Here is a 17,690-nt window from a genome sequence, read left to right as displayed (position 1 = left end):
AATAGAAATCATTCACATCTGTTATGGACACTCATCTGTTACTGACATGGTTCCAGCCTCCGGGTGCCATTTTAGCCATGACTTCCCTCACCACTTCTCCTTCCTCCCCAGGACAGTAACGTTACTGGAAACCAAATCAGGCCCTTCAATCTTTCCAGTCTGGAGGTAAGACTGGATGCAGGTGGAATTTCATTAAGTAACAGCACTCAGCTGAGGAATGACAGGCCCAGTGTGGCGCTGAGCACACTGCCCCTCGCCAGTGGAGCCTCTCTCTCTCCCTGACCCTCTGACAGCAGCCCCCACCGCCAGTCACTCCCAACCAGCCGTGCTGGCAAGACAGCGTCTGTTTTGCCTCGTAAAACACACGCTGCACCCATACTCTGCCCTCCTGCAGCACTGTGCAATCCATTCTCCATCTGACAGTACTGACTTCAATAGTTTCCCACTGAACTGCAGAACACATTGCTGTGCAACATGAGCACAGTCTCTAATAGACCTCACAGCGCTGTGCGATTCTTTATATACTTAAAGCACCACACTCTTAGTTGGGCTGTACCATGTACAACACACTCCTACAAAACAGACCATACTGAACACGCTGTTACACAATAAGCACCATAATTTCAACATGACTGAAAACACTTTAACACTCATTGTAGATAGAAAAGAACATTCATACTAAAAAAAAAAATAGTTTAGCAGTCTTCCCCAGAACTGACCAGGACCATCACTACTACACACTAAGGGCAGACCTGGAGCAGCACTACTACACACTAAGGACTGACAGGACCAGCATTACTACACACTAGGGGCTGGCAGGACTAGCACTACTATACACTAAAGGCAGCTCGTCATTGCCAAACTGATTGTACTAAAAGCTCTATTCTACACAGCTACAGAACTGACTGCACAGCACAGGTGTATCTGTATATATAACATTCAACAACAGACACTTAGCAGAACTAACCACATGGTACACTCCCTTACGAGCTTAGTGCAATACCTACAAAATTTACATCAGTGTATACCATATTATAATATTATATTATATTATAATATTATATAATATATAATATATATAATTATATTATATAATATATAATAATATATAATTATATAATATATAATAATATATAATTATATAATTATATAATATTATAATATTATATTATATTTAGCAGAGTACAAATACTCTGCTACAGGATTGGCATTTTTAAATGTTGTGTTGATCAATGTGATTCACTGGCAAAAACAATAAAATAAAAATCTAATGCAAACTTAATATTTTTATGATAGTAAGAATTCAAGTTGTATTTCTGAAGAGCAGGAAAAGAGTTAACTGTGTTTTCATAAGTAACATCTGTGTAACAAAATGTCCCAGGTTTCCATCTGCACTCATACTAAATTATCAAATACCAGGAGGCACAGCATGCATTTAGACTTTTTGACCCAAGTAGCTCCCTTCCATTTAGCATGTATATGAAGAAGCAATGTTCTGAGTTAAGGACTGTATTTGCTGTACTTAATCCACACAATAACCCCTACCTGCAGGACAACTACAGCAGCAAACCTAATACAAACTGCATCAATAATGCAACATACTGCAGGGACATTACAGAGACAGATCAAATAGGTCCATCTGCAAAACACCAAGAATGCCTAAAGAGGCAGAAATGGAGCAACTGCAAAAGATGGAGACATGTACAGTAGAAGACACTAATTTGAAAAGCCCATTCATTATCACACTCTTTCAAAAGCCTTCATTAGGCTAAGTCTTGCTGCAACAAGGAGATAACGCTTTCAGAATCTGATAACACCAGTAACTTATCACAGTGCTTACTCAGTACGCTCAGGATGGCTTCATTGGGCTTTGTTTTGTGCAGTCTGACATTCAGACAGTGAGGGGGAGGGCAATTCTGACGCTAGTGGTGAAGTTGCTGGAATGCGTCACATAGCTTCCCAGCATGTTAAACCTCCCCTGACCACAGCTATGAAGTAGCAGATGCCCAGCACTGTCAGTGGAGTTACGAATGTGAACAGAGGTGCTGCACAGCTGCGGTCTGCTATCCTTCCCTCTCTCTTTCTCTCTGTACTGTGGATCCGGCTTTGTGAGAGAGGTAAATGCAGGACTATGCAGGGGCTATTGATTCTGCATAACAATGTGGCATGTAATTACGCTGTTCAGTGTCAAAAATGGCAGGCTGAAAGGAGACGTGACCTTGTTCTTATGTGGAAGCTGTACATTCAGGTTTTATGGTCTGTATAACTCACACACAAGCACCTGTCATAATTTATCAAGGCTTTATTTAAGGACTGTACCAGTTTGGGAATATGACACCAGTCAGGGCTGCTACAGCCAGAAGGGAAAAGAATGGCCTCCTCTGAATACATAGTTAATGAAGCATAGACTTCACTGCTATACTATATTGGCAAAAATCGTGGAATGAGTGATTTAACCTTAATTTTAGGGAAATGAAGAATATAGCTGCTCATGTGGAGAATCCATTCAGACATTCAGTGCCGCTTCCATTCGGAGGGTAAAGACTGATACACTGACAGACTAACCTTCTCAATGCCTAATGCGCAAAAATAAATGAAAGGATGGTACTCAGTCTTTAGACAATGGATACTCAACCAAGCAGGTTTTCCATGGCCATTAAAACCAAATATGTGTTTGACTCTCAAATGATTGCTGGGGGTCACTTGAGTTCAACATTTTAGAGGACAAAAATTTGCCTTATTTTATTTTATTTTTTAATTGTGAACCTTCTTAAAAACGTGAGTTTTCCTCACATTGCTTTACATCCAGGCCAAACTACATCTTTGCAGATCTGAGGCCACATACATGTTTTTAGTCTAAAATTTACATTTAGAAGGCTACGCGGTGTTTACCGGTCTATTCTATAGATCTTATGTTGAATGTTTGATGCTTTTTCAGAAAACAAGATTTCCAAAAAATAAAGAAGGGATAATAAAATAATAGTAATAATAATGAAATTTAATGTATTGTTAGAGCTCTACAATGACTCACCATAGATCCCTGACCGTTCCAATCTCAGAGCTGTGAAAGTAAAGCCAGTCAGCTTAATTTTCGTGCACACCATTACCAGTCGGGGGAAGATCTTAAATGCAAAATGGAAGCAACAATGACAGCTGAATAGCGTAATATGACCTGCAAAGAATTTAAATGATTTCCTATGTAATGTTTTGAATAACTGTAATGATTAAATGGGTCTTACAAATGACTGCATATTTAACTACTGCTATAAGCATGGTACTGAAAAGACTTAATTTAGCCTACCCTGAATGAGAAATGTACCTACTGCATATTGCCATTGTCTGTGACTCCAAGGAAAAGTCACTACGAATGGCAAGACAATGCTTATTTGTAATGTCAATATTGACACTACATTCCCATAAAATAAGTATCTGCAGAAGCAAAAGTCTTTCAAGTTAACTTAACTCTTTCAACCAAAGCTTGTACTTGGCAAAATACCTTTTAGTTTGGTTGAGGGAAAATTATAAATGGAACAGGATTTAAATATCTCCACACTCAAAAAACGAGCCACAGCCAGCAGCTACACTAATTTGAAGATTTGACACTGAGCATAACTGTTTAATGAAAGTGATAAATATTAGAATCACAAATAAGCATAAGACCTTTTTTTGTATATATATATATATATATATATATATATATATATATATATATATAAAAATGGTAAAAGTATAGGACATTGAACATAAGCCATTCTTTGCAGCATGGAACTCAACTGCTGATGTCATGGTGCCAGAGTTTTGAATTAACACTTTGCAAAAGTGAGAAATTCCACCTTGAGATGCGATAAAAACTGAAGAACATTTTTTTCCATTGTCTCTAAGAACTGCAGGTGTTGGGGTTTTGAGCTATAATATATTTTAAAATATAATATATATTAAAATTGAAAAATACACTGTGAAAAGAGAATTTCGTTTTAAGAACACTAATGGGCCTTCGTCTTACTACACAGAAACCACCAGACCACAATGTCACTGCCATTGAAAAAATTGCAAAAAAAGCCTACCCTTTTGAACAACAAACTTCAAATACTGAAATGCATATCACACATGCATTTCCAAAGCCAATGAAACACCAAATGTGAAACACTAAGGCCCTTTAATCCCAAAGCAGGCATATAGGAATATATTGACTACTCATATTATTACACGGTTGCAGACATAATTAATCAATAAATCTGGTTGACAGTTGAGTAGTTTTCCAACTAACCTTACTAACAGTCGAGTTTCTAAGTTGTTCATTCTCCTTCTGGTTAACAGAATATTTGTTCAGGATTCAGATTGAGTATACCGTTAATGTGGACGGTGCAGCTGTCTGTAATCACTTTGAGCTGCATGCTCACAGATGAGTGGCAAGGAAATGTGAAATTTATCACAATAAAACATTAAAGGCCTTTTCAGCTGGAAACAGCTAACAGCTATGGTACACAAGACTTCATGAAAACATCATTTTCAAATAGACCAAGACCTCACTATGTTAAATGTCCTGCGTTTTGCACAAAGCCCACTTTCAACAGAAATCCTTAATCTACTGAGCCAAAATGCACACAATAAGCACCGAGGTTACTGCTTAATATAGCTAGTCTGTCATGCATCTAGAGTTCTTGTTAAAACATTAACAAGTGGAAGGGGGAAAAAAAACTAGCCCAAACAACTAATGTGCACTGTTCCTATGTTGGCATGGCTTACAGTAATCATGTATCCTTTTAGATGTGTTCAGGGTCACAATGTTAGACACAATGTTATTTTGTCAGTTAGGTAACCCTGATCCCCACTTGTTTCTTGCTATGAACACCCAGAAATTCCTACCTATTCTAAAAACTGCCGGAACTCCATGATTCCAGTATCCCATATTAAAAACATCCACATATAGGCAAACGTCTACATTGCATTTGCATCAGTGTTGAGATTGTGTCAATCAGAGAGACTTAAAGGTGCAGTCTTTTTCCCACAGAAACAAAATGATGCCAATTTATGAGCATCAGGAATGGTCATGCAAGTGAATTCTGCTCCACACAACGATCATACATTGCACTCAAGTAGCATTTTGGCACAAAGCACATACTTTTTTTCTTTTTTTTTCAAACATCCATACAAAATAAACTAAAATTCTGATGTATAAAAAACAATGAGATGGCTCAAAATAGATTCACAATGGTTGAAGCAGAAGTGGCTGCTTGGCTAGCTAGCACCAATGTGTACTGAAACGAATGACAAGATGGAAATTTGGGTTGACTGGGAGGCAGTGAACAGATGCCTTCACTAAACATTTCTCTTTGTTCTCATTTTTCCAATCAAATGGCTTTTTATTTTTAGTTCAAATGCAAATATTTTTTTTGCCTAAGATTTTAACTCTGTGATAAGTGCTGCACCTTCAAGTGCCTCCATACAATTACCACAGAGATGACTGCAGATATCAGCTCATTCAGGCCTTATGATGGAGAATGTGAGGGAATAGTCTATCTTTGTCACAGCAGGGGGGAAAGACAATAAATGGAAATCAGCAAGAAGCACACTGAAGGTTAGGAAAAAATACTATATTCTTTATTGAAAATATTAGTATGTGGAACTGTGTAATAATAATTCCATGCAAAAAAAGATCAAAGGCAAGGCCCACCATGCTCCGTATAGGGTTAACAGAACAAAAGCAGCATCCAATGAGCAGATGTGTATGCTACAGCACATTACAGTACAGCAGGGTACATCTTTTCTACAGAAAGATTACATTGGAATTTGCTATTCAATGTAAAACAAAAGAATAAAAACATGACCATGCATTAATTTCTAATACAAGAACAAAAGGTAGAGAACCACAACCAAAGAATAAAGACATTTTTGATTCTAAAAGAGAGGATTTCTATAGCAGTGCAGGAAATAAATATATCCCTGTGAAATGGATAGCATTTTGTACTTGATAATAGGTGGAACTTTGCATAGCAATGAATCACGAGGGAAATTATTATTATTGGCAAATTGTTTAGGTGTTGTGCTGCCAATTATTTTAGCTAGCGAGCTACGCAGCTTCATTCAATTTCAAGGGAACAAAGGGTTGCACACCATGGACAGGATTATGACTGGCCGTTTAACCGTTAAGACAGGTGCAGTGTACCATTGTGAAATGAGAATAGATAGTTTTGGTGGTAAATGACGAAAATGATTTCGAATGAGTTCACTTTGTTCCAAAGTCAAATCTTTATAATACCGTGACGGCATCGAATTTCGGCTAATGCAAATTATTGCAGTATAATTAAGTACTACGATTACTACCACTTTTGGCCAGATCGTAAAGTCATATGGTACAATGCACCTTCAAAGGGGAAATGGAGACGAAAAATCAGGTGTGTTCGATCAAGCCCGGCTATAATCGAATCGAGGCAAAATGTATCCACTTTACAGGAATTTACAGCATAATGTACTCTATTAAGACTGGATGGGAGGTACACAATGACATTTGTTTTAATTTCTAGTGCTACAAATGGGTTATTAACTATACAGCAACTTGACAGAAAAAGACAAAAAGGTTTCTATTGGTGTTATTTTAGTCTGTTACACAAGAGGAACTGTATGAGTGAGTTCTCTTTTTAATGCCAATGTCGTCTTCTGATGGAAAGAGGAAATGGGGAAGAAGGGATTCACAATACAGCTAAATGCAGAGTACAGGCAGAGGCCACACCACACAGCAGCAGATGATCATTAGCTACACAATGGAGGGGAGGACAAAGATCTGATAAATGCAGAATGTAGAGCCAGCCTCGATACTATGAAACAGGAAAAAAGAACAGAAATAAAAGCACAATGAAATCATTGGTGCTACTGTGTGTTTTTTAAAGGCACGTCATATCATTATCATTACATAATCAGCACAGGTACTGCATTAAAATTAATGGTGTTCTGCAAATTCTCGACTGATGTCAACTAAGTTACACTGATGACCTGAACAATGAAAACCAAGTCGTTCCCATCTAAATTTTGGGATTTTTCTCCAATTATAGCTGTAATTGATTTTTTGCATGGTTGCCAGCTAGCTTGCTATCTTAGACACACCGAGGAGTTCACTCTGGCGACATGAGAAAAACATTTACTACACAGTCATTCAAGGTTCACTAGACTCTCTTTTTTGTTAACTGCAATGACATTTTGCTTCGAGATGTTCGCCGTTATATCATATTATCCATTACGTTACGATTCGGAGCATGCATTGACTAACGTTAGCTAGCGAGACAATGTAATCGTAGTTATGAATTGTTCGAAACTGTCCGAAGGAATAATGTGACGACAATTATAACAAGTAAATAATAGCAAGGCCCATTATTTTACTCAGAGAAAAATCCGGCTAGCTACATAGCTAGCCTTCAGGCTAACTTACTCTAGCACCGCAAGGAGTGATACGCTCAACGACTTAGCTGCTCGCTATCTTAGCTAACGTTAGTTAGCTAGCTGCCAGGCTTAAAAAAATGTAGCGAGGTAAACCTTAATACGACCATTTCGCTGAACAACCCCAACATATTTGCTAGGTAACGTTACAAATGAACTTATCTATTATGCAAATAACATGTCGCAAAGCTAACAATTAAGGAGCTACGTAACGTTAGCCAGTTAACGATGATAGACAGCTTGTCTGATATCTTGTCTACACTCTAGCTAGTACCCAATGCAAACGTGATTATTGCTTAGTTCGTTAGCTCACGTAGCTAACAGGCTAGTTACTTTTGTGGTTGATAAATAAAACAGCATATCTTGTTATATGTAATCGTGAGGAATAAATAAAAAATAAACAATACCTCTATTTCTTACTGAGCCAAAAACAGGAAGAACCAGATATCCAACATGCACTAAAACCATCCTGGGATCCTTTTGTTAGTGCTGCAGCCTGTGAGACAGATGGCCCATGGAAATGGTCCCTTCCAATCCCCTATACATTCAAATGTGAAGCAGATTCTGCAGCTGCCTCGCAGACAAAGAGAGAATGAGCCAATCACAGAGCACCCAGGCAAAAATACTGGCTTCCTGTGGCAGTGAGACATCCAATCACACAGCGTATCAGGTGGTTGGATTTACGTGCACTACAAGGGGCTTTCTTTTGTCAGATCGCACCTATAATAAATCATACCAGAGCCTGCATTTCATTAAGAATATAATGTTTCTTTAAATGATTTGTATTTTTTAAATTTCACATCTGCTGCTCTTGTGTGATAAAATTAAAAACGAATATGATATCTGGGTGATTTATATTTATAGGGGTTACACATAGAATAATTGAAAATTACTGAATGAATAATCACACTTAACATGACAGCAGGGATTTCAGGTTTAACGTGCAATCCATACATTGATGTCCTGGTGATTTGAAATAGATATAAGTAATTTTACTGAAATGTGTAAAATAAAACAAATTGATTTCAGAAAAAACTAGTTTTAGATGAGAAAATGTAAGTTTGGATCATCTTGCTTATAATATAAATATGACAGCAGTTGTTCAGCCTTTTCATTTTATCTAAAACAAAATGTATATAGTAGTGCAAGTAACAGGCACTGGCAAACAATGATCAGATCTAATCTGAGGCTGAGTAGGCAGAAAACCTTCCAACTTTGTGGATTTGTGTGATAACTGCACAATTGGTAAGTACTTTGGAAAAAGTGTTAATCTATTTAGCTGTATAATGGACTAATAAAAGCCCAGCCAGGTGCTCAAATCAAATGTTGATGTTGATGAATGTGCAACACTGGCAGGTCCGACAATAGCAAAAACAAAAAGCTTAACCCATCATCCAGAGGTAAGCAGCTTTATAAATCTGATGTAGCTAACTATAAAACTTTACCTAAAAGTTCGCAAAATTTTCAATTATTTGCTTTAAATGCTACAGGAAGTATATTTTCAAGTCACCAACAATGCTCACTAGACAGCAACAGTAATTTAAAGGGCTTTCATGCTTTCATACTTCAGGATTGATGTGTTATGTTGGCCCAGTTTAACAGTGCTGGTCTACAAAAGTATATAGAATTTGGCTTCATATATATATATATTTGTGTGTGTGTTAGTATAAAATAAGACATTTGAGATGTCCAAATATTCTTTTTCCAAAAGATTTAATTTTACAGAGATATGTTTGTATTTGATTAAAAAAAGGAACATATTACTGGATGCAATTTACTACTTTTTACATAAAACTTGATCAAGGCTGTCTGATATCAGAAGCAAGGAGCCAACCAAAGTCTGCAGAACAACTGTGGCAAGTTCTCCAACTTGCTTGGAACAACCTCCCTGCTGATTGTCTTAGCCAACGCTGTCCTGCAGTTCTATATCTCAGAGAAGTGATGCAGATTTAATGCCAAAGGGTGATCACAAAAAATATTGATTTGATTCAGTTTTTAACTATTCTTCCAAATTACTAAAATTGAATGTAAAATGTATAGTACGTTTATTTAGGACATTTCATTGAATTATTTTTGAAAGAATCTTATCTGTACAGAATGTTATACAGGTGCCTAAGACTTTTGCACAGTACTGTGTGTGTGTGTGTGTGTGTGTGTGTGTGTGTGTGTGCATGTATATATATAATTATGAATGATTTAGAATTATGAAGCCTAACTCTCTCTTTACTACTAAACCTGTGATGCAATTTGATGCTATGCTTGTTTCTGCCTGATATCAGCTATATAATGTTTTGGTTTTATATTTTAAATTTGACAGTAAGCAAATGGTGGTGTGAACTCCTAAGAGAAGCAACATTCAAAATCTACTTCCTGTCCTACAGGCCTTTGCCTTCTCCAGAGCCCTTGAAATAATCAAGATAATCAAAACGGAAACCATGTTTGCTCACTTCAGTTAAGGCCGTTGTTAACTGAACAGAGTCATTAAACGCTCATAAATGCACCTCCGGGAACAGCAGCCATCCAAAACCAGGGCATGTCTAGGCGAGTATTTCGTAATGTTAATATTCCGTAATAATGAACCCAGCAGTGCCTGATATGCTAACAGATGGGGTGGTTTTGGCTGCTGAAGCATCAGGCTTGAGCTCAGCTCCATATGCCAGTCTCCCAGCTCATTTCCATCACTCAGACAGGAAAGCAGTGCGTCGAGCCATCGCTCAAACACAAAAGAGTTGGGGGTGGGGTGGGAAGAGTGGTCTGCTTATCTCTGCATTTTCTGTCCACTGTCTCAGGGCACCTCCACAGCGCATGGCCGCAGACACTATTCTTATCCGCGGTGTGAAGCCTAAATAAACCTGGACAAAAGGCCTTGCACCTCTTTCGCACCACACACCATCTTTCCAAAGTGCAGGAAGTGAAGCCCAGTTAATGAGACCTGAAATAGCCGTTATATTCTCAGCTTTGTTGAGGACCAACATGATATCTGTTGGGCAGGTTTCTTTGTTAAAGATCTTGCTTTGTATTTGAGGGCTGGCCCCAGCATATGGAGTACATTCAAATCCGCTGCCTCATAATGAGGCCTTCCTGTTATCCACTGCCAATGCTCATGGGTATCATTTAGTTATTATTTCATTGGGCTCATTCTTGAAATTGGATGCATATATACATTTTTGGTGCAGGCTGATTGGAAACATACCAATGTACTCTGAGATTGAGTCTTTGGCTGTGGAGCTACCGATTATCTGTTCATGATGAGAAACCAGCCAAGGAAATAAATCTGTTCATTTGTTTGTAAACTTCATTTCATCAGGTAACTATTCCAATGTATTGGCTAATGTTTTACAGGTGCCACGTTTATTCCACTTTTCACAGTCACCACATGGTAAGTGAAGTGAATAATTGTCAGTGTCACTGGCAAATTTATCATACTTAAATAGTCCATTTTCCTGGCAAAACCACGTCAGCACACATTACATGTGTCCACTCATAAGACAATGCATATGGATTACATTTCTCAGCATGCTTTGTCTCAGATCTGACATAATAGCCACTTTCAGGTCTTTATGCTTCTTTGTGTATATCCCTTCTCTGATGGAGGCTGATGGAGCCATTTTGTCAACCCTGACAGACAATGTCTGACTCACCAGATATTGTGTTTGATATTTTATTTCTGTAGAATACAAAAAATGTCTTCAAAAGAATGTTTCTTCTCTATGTCTAAATACATTCTGAGCTGGAGCACACAGGAAAGACTGTACCAGTTGCATTTTGTTTTGACCCTCACAACGGAGGTTTGAAAGCTCCATCCACAGTATAACAGAGGCCAGGTTCACATGGCTGCACCTCACACTGACACCAGTCTCACCCTCCTGATTCATCACAATCAGCTGATTTTCTCCTTTAACACCTTAAATCTGCTTCAGAAGGCAAAAGATTCAAAAGAAAACCAAACCGATGGAGCAGGATAGGCTGAGGTGAGACTTTTGGCAAAACACTCTGAAATAAATTAGCCTGGAACTGCAGGCTCTACAATTCCCACCACCCTGCTTTCTGTACCTGGTATAATTGGATGCTTTCAAAACACTGGAAGCTGTTTATATTGCAGCATGATTTCATTTAATGCTGCCTGGTCACAGCTCTGCTTTCCCACCCTAATGTCTCAAGTGTCAGAGAGTGACAAAATATATTTAGGTAGTAATAGACTACAACACTGTTTCAAGGCAGGATAAACAGAATTAATAGTTGTATTATTTCACACCTATAAAGCCTGTTTCCTGATTTTTCTGGGCAATTGCACTTTGCCACCTGAACATACTTATAGTCGAGGAAGTACCAGTCCCTGAGAAAAGATAGAGAAACAGCGAGCCATTGTGTGACACTGAAGTGATCCTGGGAGAAAGGCACAAATGCAAGGACAAATGCTCACCGAGGTTAAAGCCACAAAGCCAAACTGAACAGTCCTCTTCCAGGAACATCTCACTTGCCCATGGGAACTGTGGAGGCTCCTGAAATGGCCAGAGTCTCTACCTACTGCCGTGATGCTGATAATGCTGTTATTTTCAGAGCAGTCATAAAACTGATTACATTTTTAACAGAAAGTAATGCATGATAATTAATTGTCTATATCACTTGCAGGGATGGGCTTTGGCCACGTCTCCAAAGATGTCATACTATTTGATTGGTTTGGGGAAGTCATTTTAGGTCACTGTTAATTATCTTCTGAAGTGTGAGTGTGTGAACATCATTATTATCCATCAAAAAATCTCTCTAAACAGTCTAGAAACAAACTAAGCTGGACTATTCGTTGTGTTTGGAATTCTCAGTATGAATTTAATTTAGTTATTTATTAACTCTAAGAATTACAGTTGTCGGCAGTTCTAGACTGCACATTGGACTTGAAATGAAACAGGAGAAAACAGGGCTTCAGGAGACAGCAGGGCTTCGGTCGACCAAGGGGCTTTAGGCGACCATGGGTCCTCCAGGTCCTCTACAGATTATTGTGCGTGAAAACCCCAGGAGATTAGCAGTTACAGAAATACTCAAACAAATTCGTCTGGCACCCACAATCATGCCCCATTTTCCCCCATTCTGATGGTTGATGTGAACAATAACTGAAGCCCCTGACTTGTATCTGCATGATTGTATGCATTGCACTGCTGCCACATGGCTGTTAGATAATTGCATGAATAGGTAGGTATACAGGTGTTCCTAATAAAGTGCTCAGTGAGTGGATAATAACTTGTAGACCACTTGCAAGTTAAGGCTTAGATGTTGACAGTTTCTCAGTCATTATCATGCTTCTGCTTAATCTCCACATTTTATCCTTAACCTGTGTTATTCAATAGGGAATTAGCAGAGCAAATAAAATTGATACAGAACATGGATATTAAACATGTCAGGTTCCTACGCATGGTGTGTTCAGCGGACAGATGAGGGAAGCAGTGCGCATCCAAACTGAGGTTGTGACTCAGCCATCTGGCACAGCGGTGAGTGCATCTGCACAGCGACGGTTAAACCCAGCGTGCAGATGGTCTCTGAGAAATCAGCTGCATAGCAAATCTAACACCCGGTCCAAACCTGAGCCCGGAGAGGAAAAAAAACACTGTTGAGCTCAGGTTCTGGTGCAAGGCTTCACAATGCGTTAGAGCACATGCAGTATCTCCCCAGAAAAATATTTCACAAGGACAGAGATTCTCCTTCTCAAAAGGTGTTCGTGTGTTAGAGGAGCCAGGAAGTGCTGTGGAATTCACTGAGTGATATCGTAACCTTTTGTTACCTGTGCAAGTAGGTAACCAACGCCGAGTGAGAGAGGAAAGATGCTCCCCCCTTGCTGCTGGTACACTGCAGCATTTCCAGCCTGGGGGCTTTGACTCACGTCATCCGCCTGTTTGAGGTGCCCTCCCCTGACCCCCACTCAGGCAGTGTGCTACTGCTGTGCATACAAACCCCCCCCCCCCCCTCCCCCTCCCCCCAAAGCCTTTTCAACACAATGCTGCTGACCTCCAGGGGGGGGGGGGGGGGGGGCAGGTGCAGTAACTTGCTGGCCGGTGTCAGCTCTCTTCAGTACTGACATCACTCTATGCAAAACTCCCTGAACTGTGATGATTATCTAGGACAGGGACAGATGACGGTGGACGGGGCAGACATGTAAATCCATTTAAATCAGGGGAGCTGCCAGTTTTAACACTGGTACAGGCCCCCGGCACTCACATCCTTGAAAATGCGTATGTTTGGGCATGCCATTGTACTGAAAAGCAGCCAAGCACCCCCCACCCCCTTAGTTGTCTAACTCCATAGAAAAGTATTACTAGGGAACATGCTTTGGTAAATATGGTTCAGCAATTTCCCTGCTTTACAAATTGTCAACACATGGCATTAATCAGTGTGATTTGATCCTTTAATAACCAGGGTGATTAGGAGAAAAACACAAATCTGAATGAGTAATTTAAAAAAGTAATGAAGCTCCCCGTTGCCTTTGTTGGCACACCAGTGTATTTCTCCATGTTCCTGAATTTCATGCTCCAAAACAGCTGCCTCAGGCATGTGTCATGTGTTATTAAGAGAAACAAAATAGTGGATCTCATTGTTAGGAAAGCAAATCTAATCTTAGGATACAAGCGTTAAACCACACTATGTTGAGACTTGCACCATTCCTTTGTTCAAGTAGATGCTCACTGGTTATTCTTAATGGACTTAATTGCATACGTTCAGATGTATCATTTGTAGCCATTCAGCCTGCTTATTGTGAGTGTGTTGCAGAGACTTCCTTAAACCGTGTGGTTTCGAAAAAGAGTGTGGCTCTTGAAAATGTCCTTCCATAATATGAAGCTTAAGAACACACAATGTCAAGCATGAGACATTACAGACCACAGAGATGGAAAATGCAATGTACCAGTATTTCAATGGTTCAAATGTCAATGTTTCACCAGCACTGTGTCTGTGGGGCATCACTTTCTGCTAAAAGTCTATTTCATCTGAATCATTGGATCAGCTTTCCTCCTCCCAATACTTCAATTGTTTCCACAATCAAGGCATGACAATTTGACTGACAATCTAATCAATTATGAACAACGAAGAGAAGATTTGTGCAATTATAAACGAAGAACAAGGACATACATTGAAATTGATATGGCATGCAATAGCGATCAAATAAATTGATTTTGCAGTAAGTAGGAGAAGATCAATTGTACAAAAACAGTAAAAATGTAACAAATATAAATACAATTCTGGGTGGATGTATAATACAGCTAATCACAAAGCAGAAATAGAACTGAAGCACAAAGAGAATTGAATCATTTTCATTGGAGGGGTGGGTTTGGTTTGGCTTTAAACAACATGCGCATGTCTCCATTCACAATGAAATGGAATGCAAAGGCAAGGCAGATGCACGGTTGCCTGGCATAAGGCAATTCACGTGATGGCAAACCCTGCATGACCCCCCGTTGTGATGCAAACACACAATTTGTTATTGGAAGTCGCCCTCTAGTGGTGATGTGATTACACAGCAGGATTAATAGCGTGAATTTTCAAGTGGAGGTGGCAATTCATTCCACTTCGGAATGGATAATAGTCACCAGTTTAAACTTTGGTCATTAATTGCATGGTTTAGTCTCCTATGGGGGTAAAAGACCAAAAGGCACACAAAGCAGATTTAAGCCTTTAGAACTAAATCTTGCTTGCAGGTTAACTGATCGGATACACTCAAACCAGCATACCACTCAAATGTTGCCTTCTCATGGCTGCAAATACCTCTAAATACTCTCCATAAAATGCATCAATATAAACATGCTTCCATTCCACTGTTTTCAATCACTGTAGGACACCATGTGTGGACATATGTCTGAAGACAATCTGAAGGCTTCAAATTTTGTTGCAAAATTTGACCTTCAAAATTCTATTCAGACCGGACACCCATAACAAATCGGAAAATGTTAAAGAGTTTATGAGTACAGAAATGAGTTCCATCAAAGTCATCTCCTCGCTTCAAAGGTTCTGGTTTGAGCTGCAGAGATTTCCATTGGTCCAAGTCTATCAACAGCAGGCTGATCCCATTTGAGAGTCTGAACATCACTAAATATGCTGAAAACCATCAATAGATAACTATATGAATGAAGATAACATATGTGTATTGACTGTAAATGAAGGCACAGAATTGACCAAATCTTTTTGAAAAAAAAAAAAGCAAAAAGCAGACTAATGGAAAGAAAAAACAATATATATACAATATTGACAATATACTTGATTTGGGTCTCCAGATCTGTTAAATCCACCTTGAGAGAGTTGAATCATCGGTGCAGCGCAACATTGCTGTAAACTGTGGCACAGAGAAGCACAAACCGAAAACCGCGACAAAACGGGAAACGGTGACAGTGCGTTCCATCATGACAGATTACGATCTGGAATGGCTCAGTGTAGCGTGACCACAGGGCAAAATGAAGCGCAGTACATTTCAGTGCAATGGCACTGGTACACACAAAGGTTAGAGTAACAGACTGCCCTCCCCATAACTTTCTCATTACTGTGCGATGGGGCCTCCGTGCTCCACGTGGCCCTCTAGTGCCAGGTGCCCGTCCTTACCCCCTGACCCCGTTCCCTTTTGTATCCCACAAGGCCTTTGTCTCTGCTGGCGGAGCCGTCTAGACAGCCGGGGCCAACAATGACACGGTCACTCTGCGGGGGACAGCGCGCCGTCGGACGCACAGATGACACGCGGCAGTCCGAGGGAATCCCCCGCTCGGCTAGAAACCGTCACGGACGATCGTCCCCTCCCAAGGCCCATATGCTGCTGTATCTGAGTATTTTACCACGTACTGGTAAAAAGTATGAAATACAATCTTTTATTAACTGTAATGGCACTCGTGTGGTTTAGCTGATGTGGGCCAAACTTGCATTTTAAAGCACAAAGTGGATATCAGAAGGAAAAAAACCTTGACTGCGCCATTGCACGTCAGAACGTGCAAGCAATGGATGGTTCTGTAGCATCCTCGTGTTTCTGGGGCATTGAGATGATCAGCCCGTCCCCAAGAGGAGGAGGTATTATCAATCGTCTTGGATTCACACTACATACGGTTTAACCTTGAGGTCTCAGTAAGGAACTTAATTTACCTTGTCTTCTATAATTGGTGATATGACACGGTACAACTAGAATATTATTTGTTAATTGTTTATGACTGGCTATTATCTGTTTGGCAATGTTCCTATTGATGCATGTGCTAGGACTGTTGCACATGAGCTGCATCAATTAGAGGCTACACCTTTTGGAGACTAAGAACTGCGGTTTGGTAGCATGCCTCTTATTTGACTGTGAAGATGCAGTGACATCAAAACATGTCAGTTTTGTACCATTAAAGGGCTTACTTTACACCGAGTACTCTAGACATTCCCCCTCTCTGAAGTGCCCTTTGTCACCATTGTGCCGTGACAGAGAAGGCAAACTGAACACCATTAACAAACAGGGTGCAGGCCTACACAATATACTTAAACAAGTTCCAATTTGACTGTGGTGCAAATTCAAATACATGCAATTTACTGTTGAATAATAAAAAATAAAGTGTAGGCCCAGTCATTTCAGTAGATTTTATGTACCAACAGCTCAAGGTCATTATTAATATGCATTTTGTCCAATGATGTCATCAGTGCGTGCAGAAGGGAGTGCGTTACTTCAGCACACTGTATTGAATGTACCAACTGTATTATTAATACACATGTAACTCACAATGACCTCTGGAGGTTGAGCTCAGGGGCCCAGAGGAACAGCGGGTTATAAACAGCACGTTCACAGTAAATCAGTTACACATTAACATACAATTCCTGTGCAGTTAAAATTAAAACTGTAAATACCATCACACATTGGTTTTGTGAGCACTGGGCTGAGCATAGAACATAATATGAAGCAAAATCATTTGACTGTATTTACATTATATTAAACGCTTGTGTAAAAACCAGTATCATATGCCCATGGGCATGTCACTAAACTATGTAAATAAGGGTGAGTCAGAGTATGTTCTTTCAAGCTGCTGTTCCAGTACGAAGCAATCACAAGTGTATAGCACCTTTAACTTTATTTAACTTTGTCCTTAACACACTGACTCAAATCAGGCCGAGATTTGATATGGCACGGAGGTAAAACCTGACCAGAAGACCTGAAGGACTGAACAGAACGCTTAAAGAGAAAGGTCCTTTTGATGCGAGGGGTGTGCATTTCCTCTTCACCACAGTCCCTGGAGCTCCGAGACGAAGCATACGTGACGGGGGCCATTGTC

General features: G+C 39.6%; 1 protein-coding gene across 1 annotated transcript in view; it reads right to left on the bottom strand.

The window, feature by feature from the left end:
* LOC133141577 (E3 ubiquitin-protein ligase ARK2C-like) overlaps positions 1 to 11,039 on the bottom strand; it is a 30,749-nt gene extending 19,710 nt beyond the window's left edge. Inside the window, 3 exon segments of the mRNA XM_061262143.1 lie at positions 7,839 to 7,907; positions 7,910 to 8,001; positions 10,969 to 11,039. Coding sequence (XP_061118127.1) covers positions 7,839 to 7,907; positions 7,910 to 8,001; positions 10,969 to 11,039 — 232 coding nt within the window.
* Between the last annotated feature and the right edge of the window lie 6,651 nt (positions 11,040 to 17,690).

Source organism: Conger conger, chromosome 12 (genome assembly GCF_963514075.1).
Source record: "Conger conger chromosome 12, fConCon1.1, whole genome shotgun sequence".
NCBI classification, from domain to species: Eukaryota; Metazoa; Chordata; class Actinopteri; order Anguilliformes; family Congridae; genus Conger; species Conger conger.
Note: the sequence above shows the minus strand (reverse complement) of the source record. Positions and strands in the feature narration are given on the sequence as shown.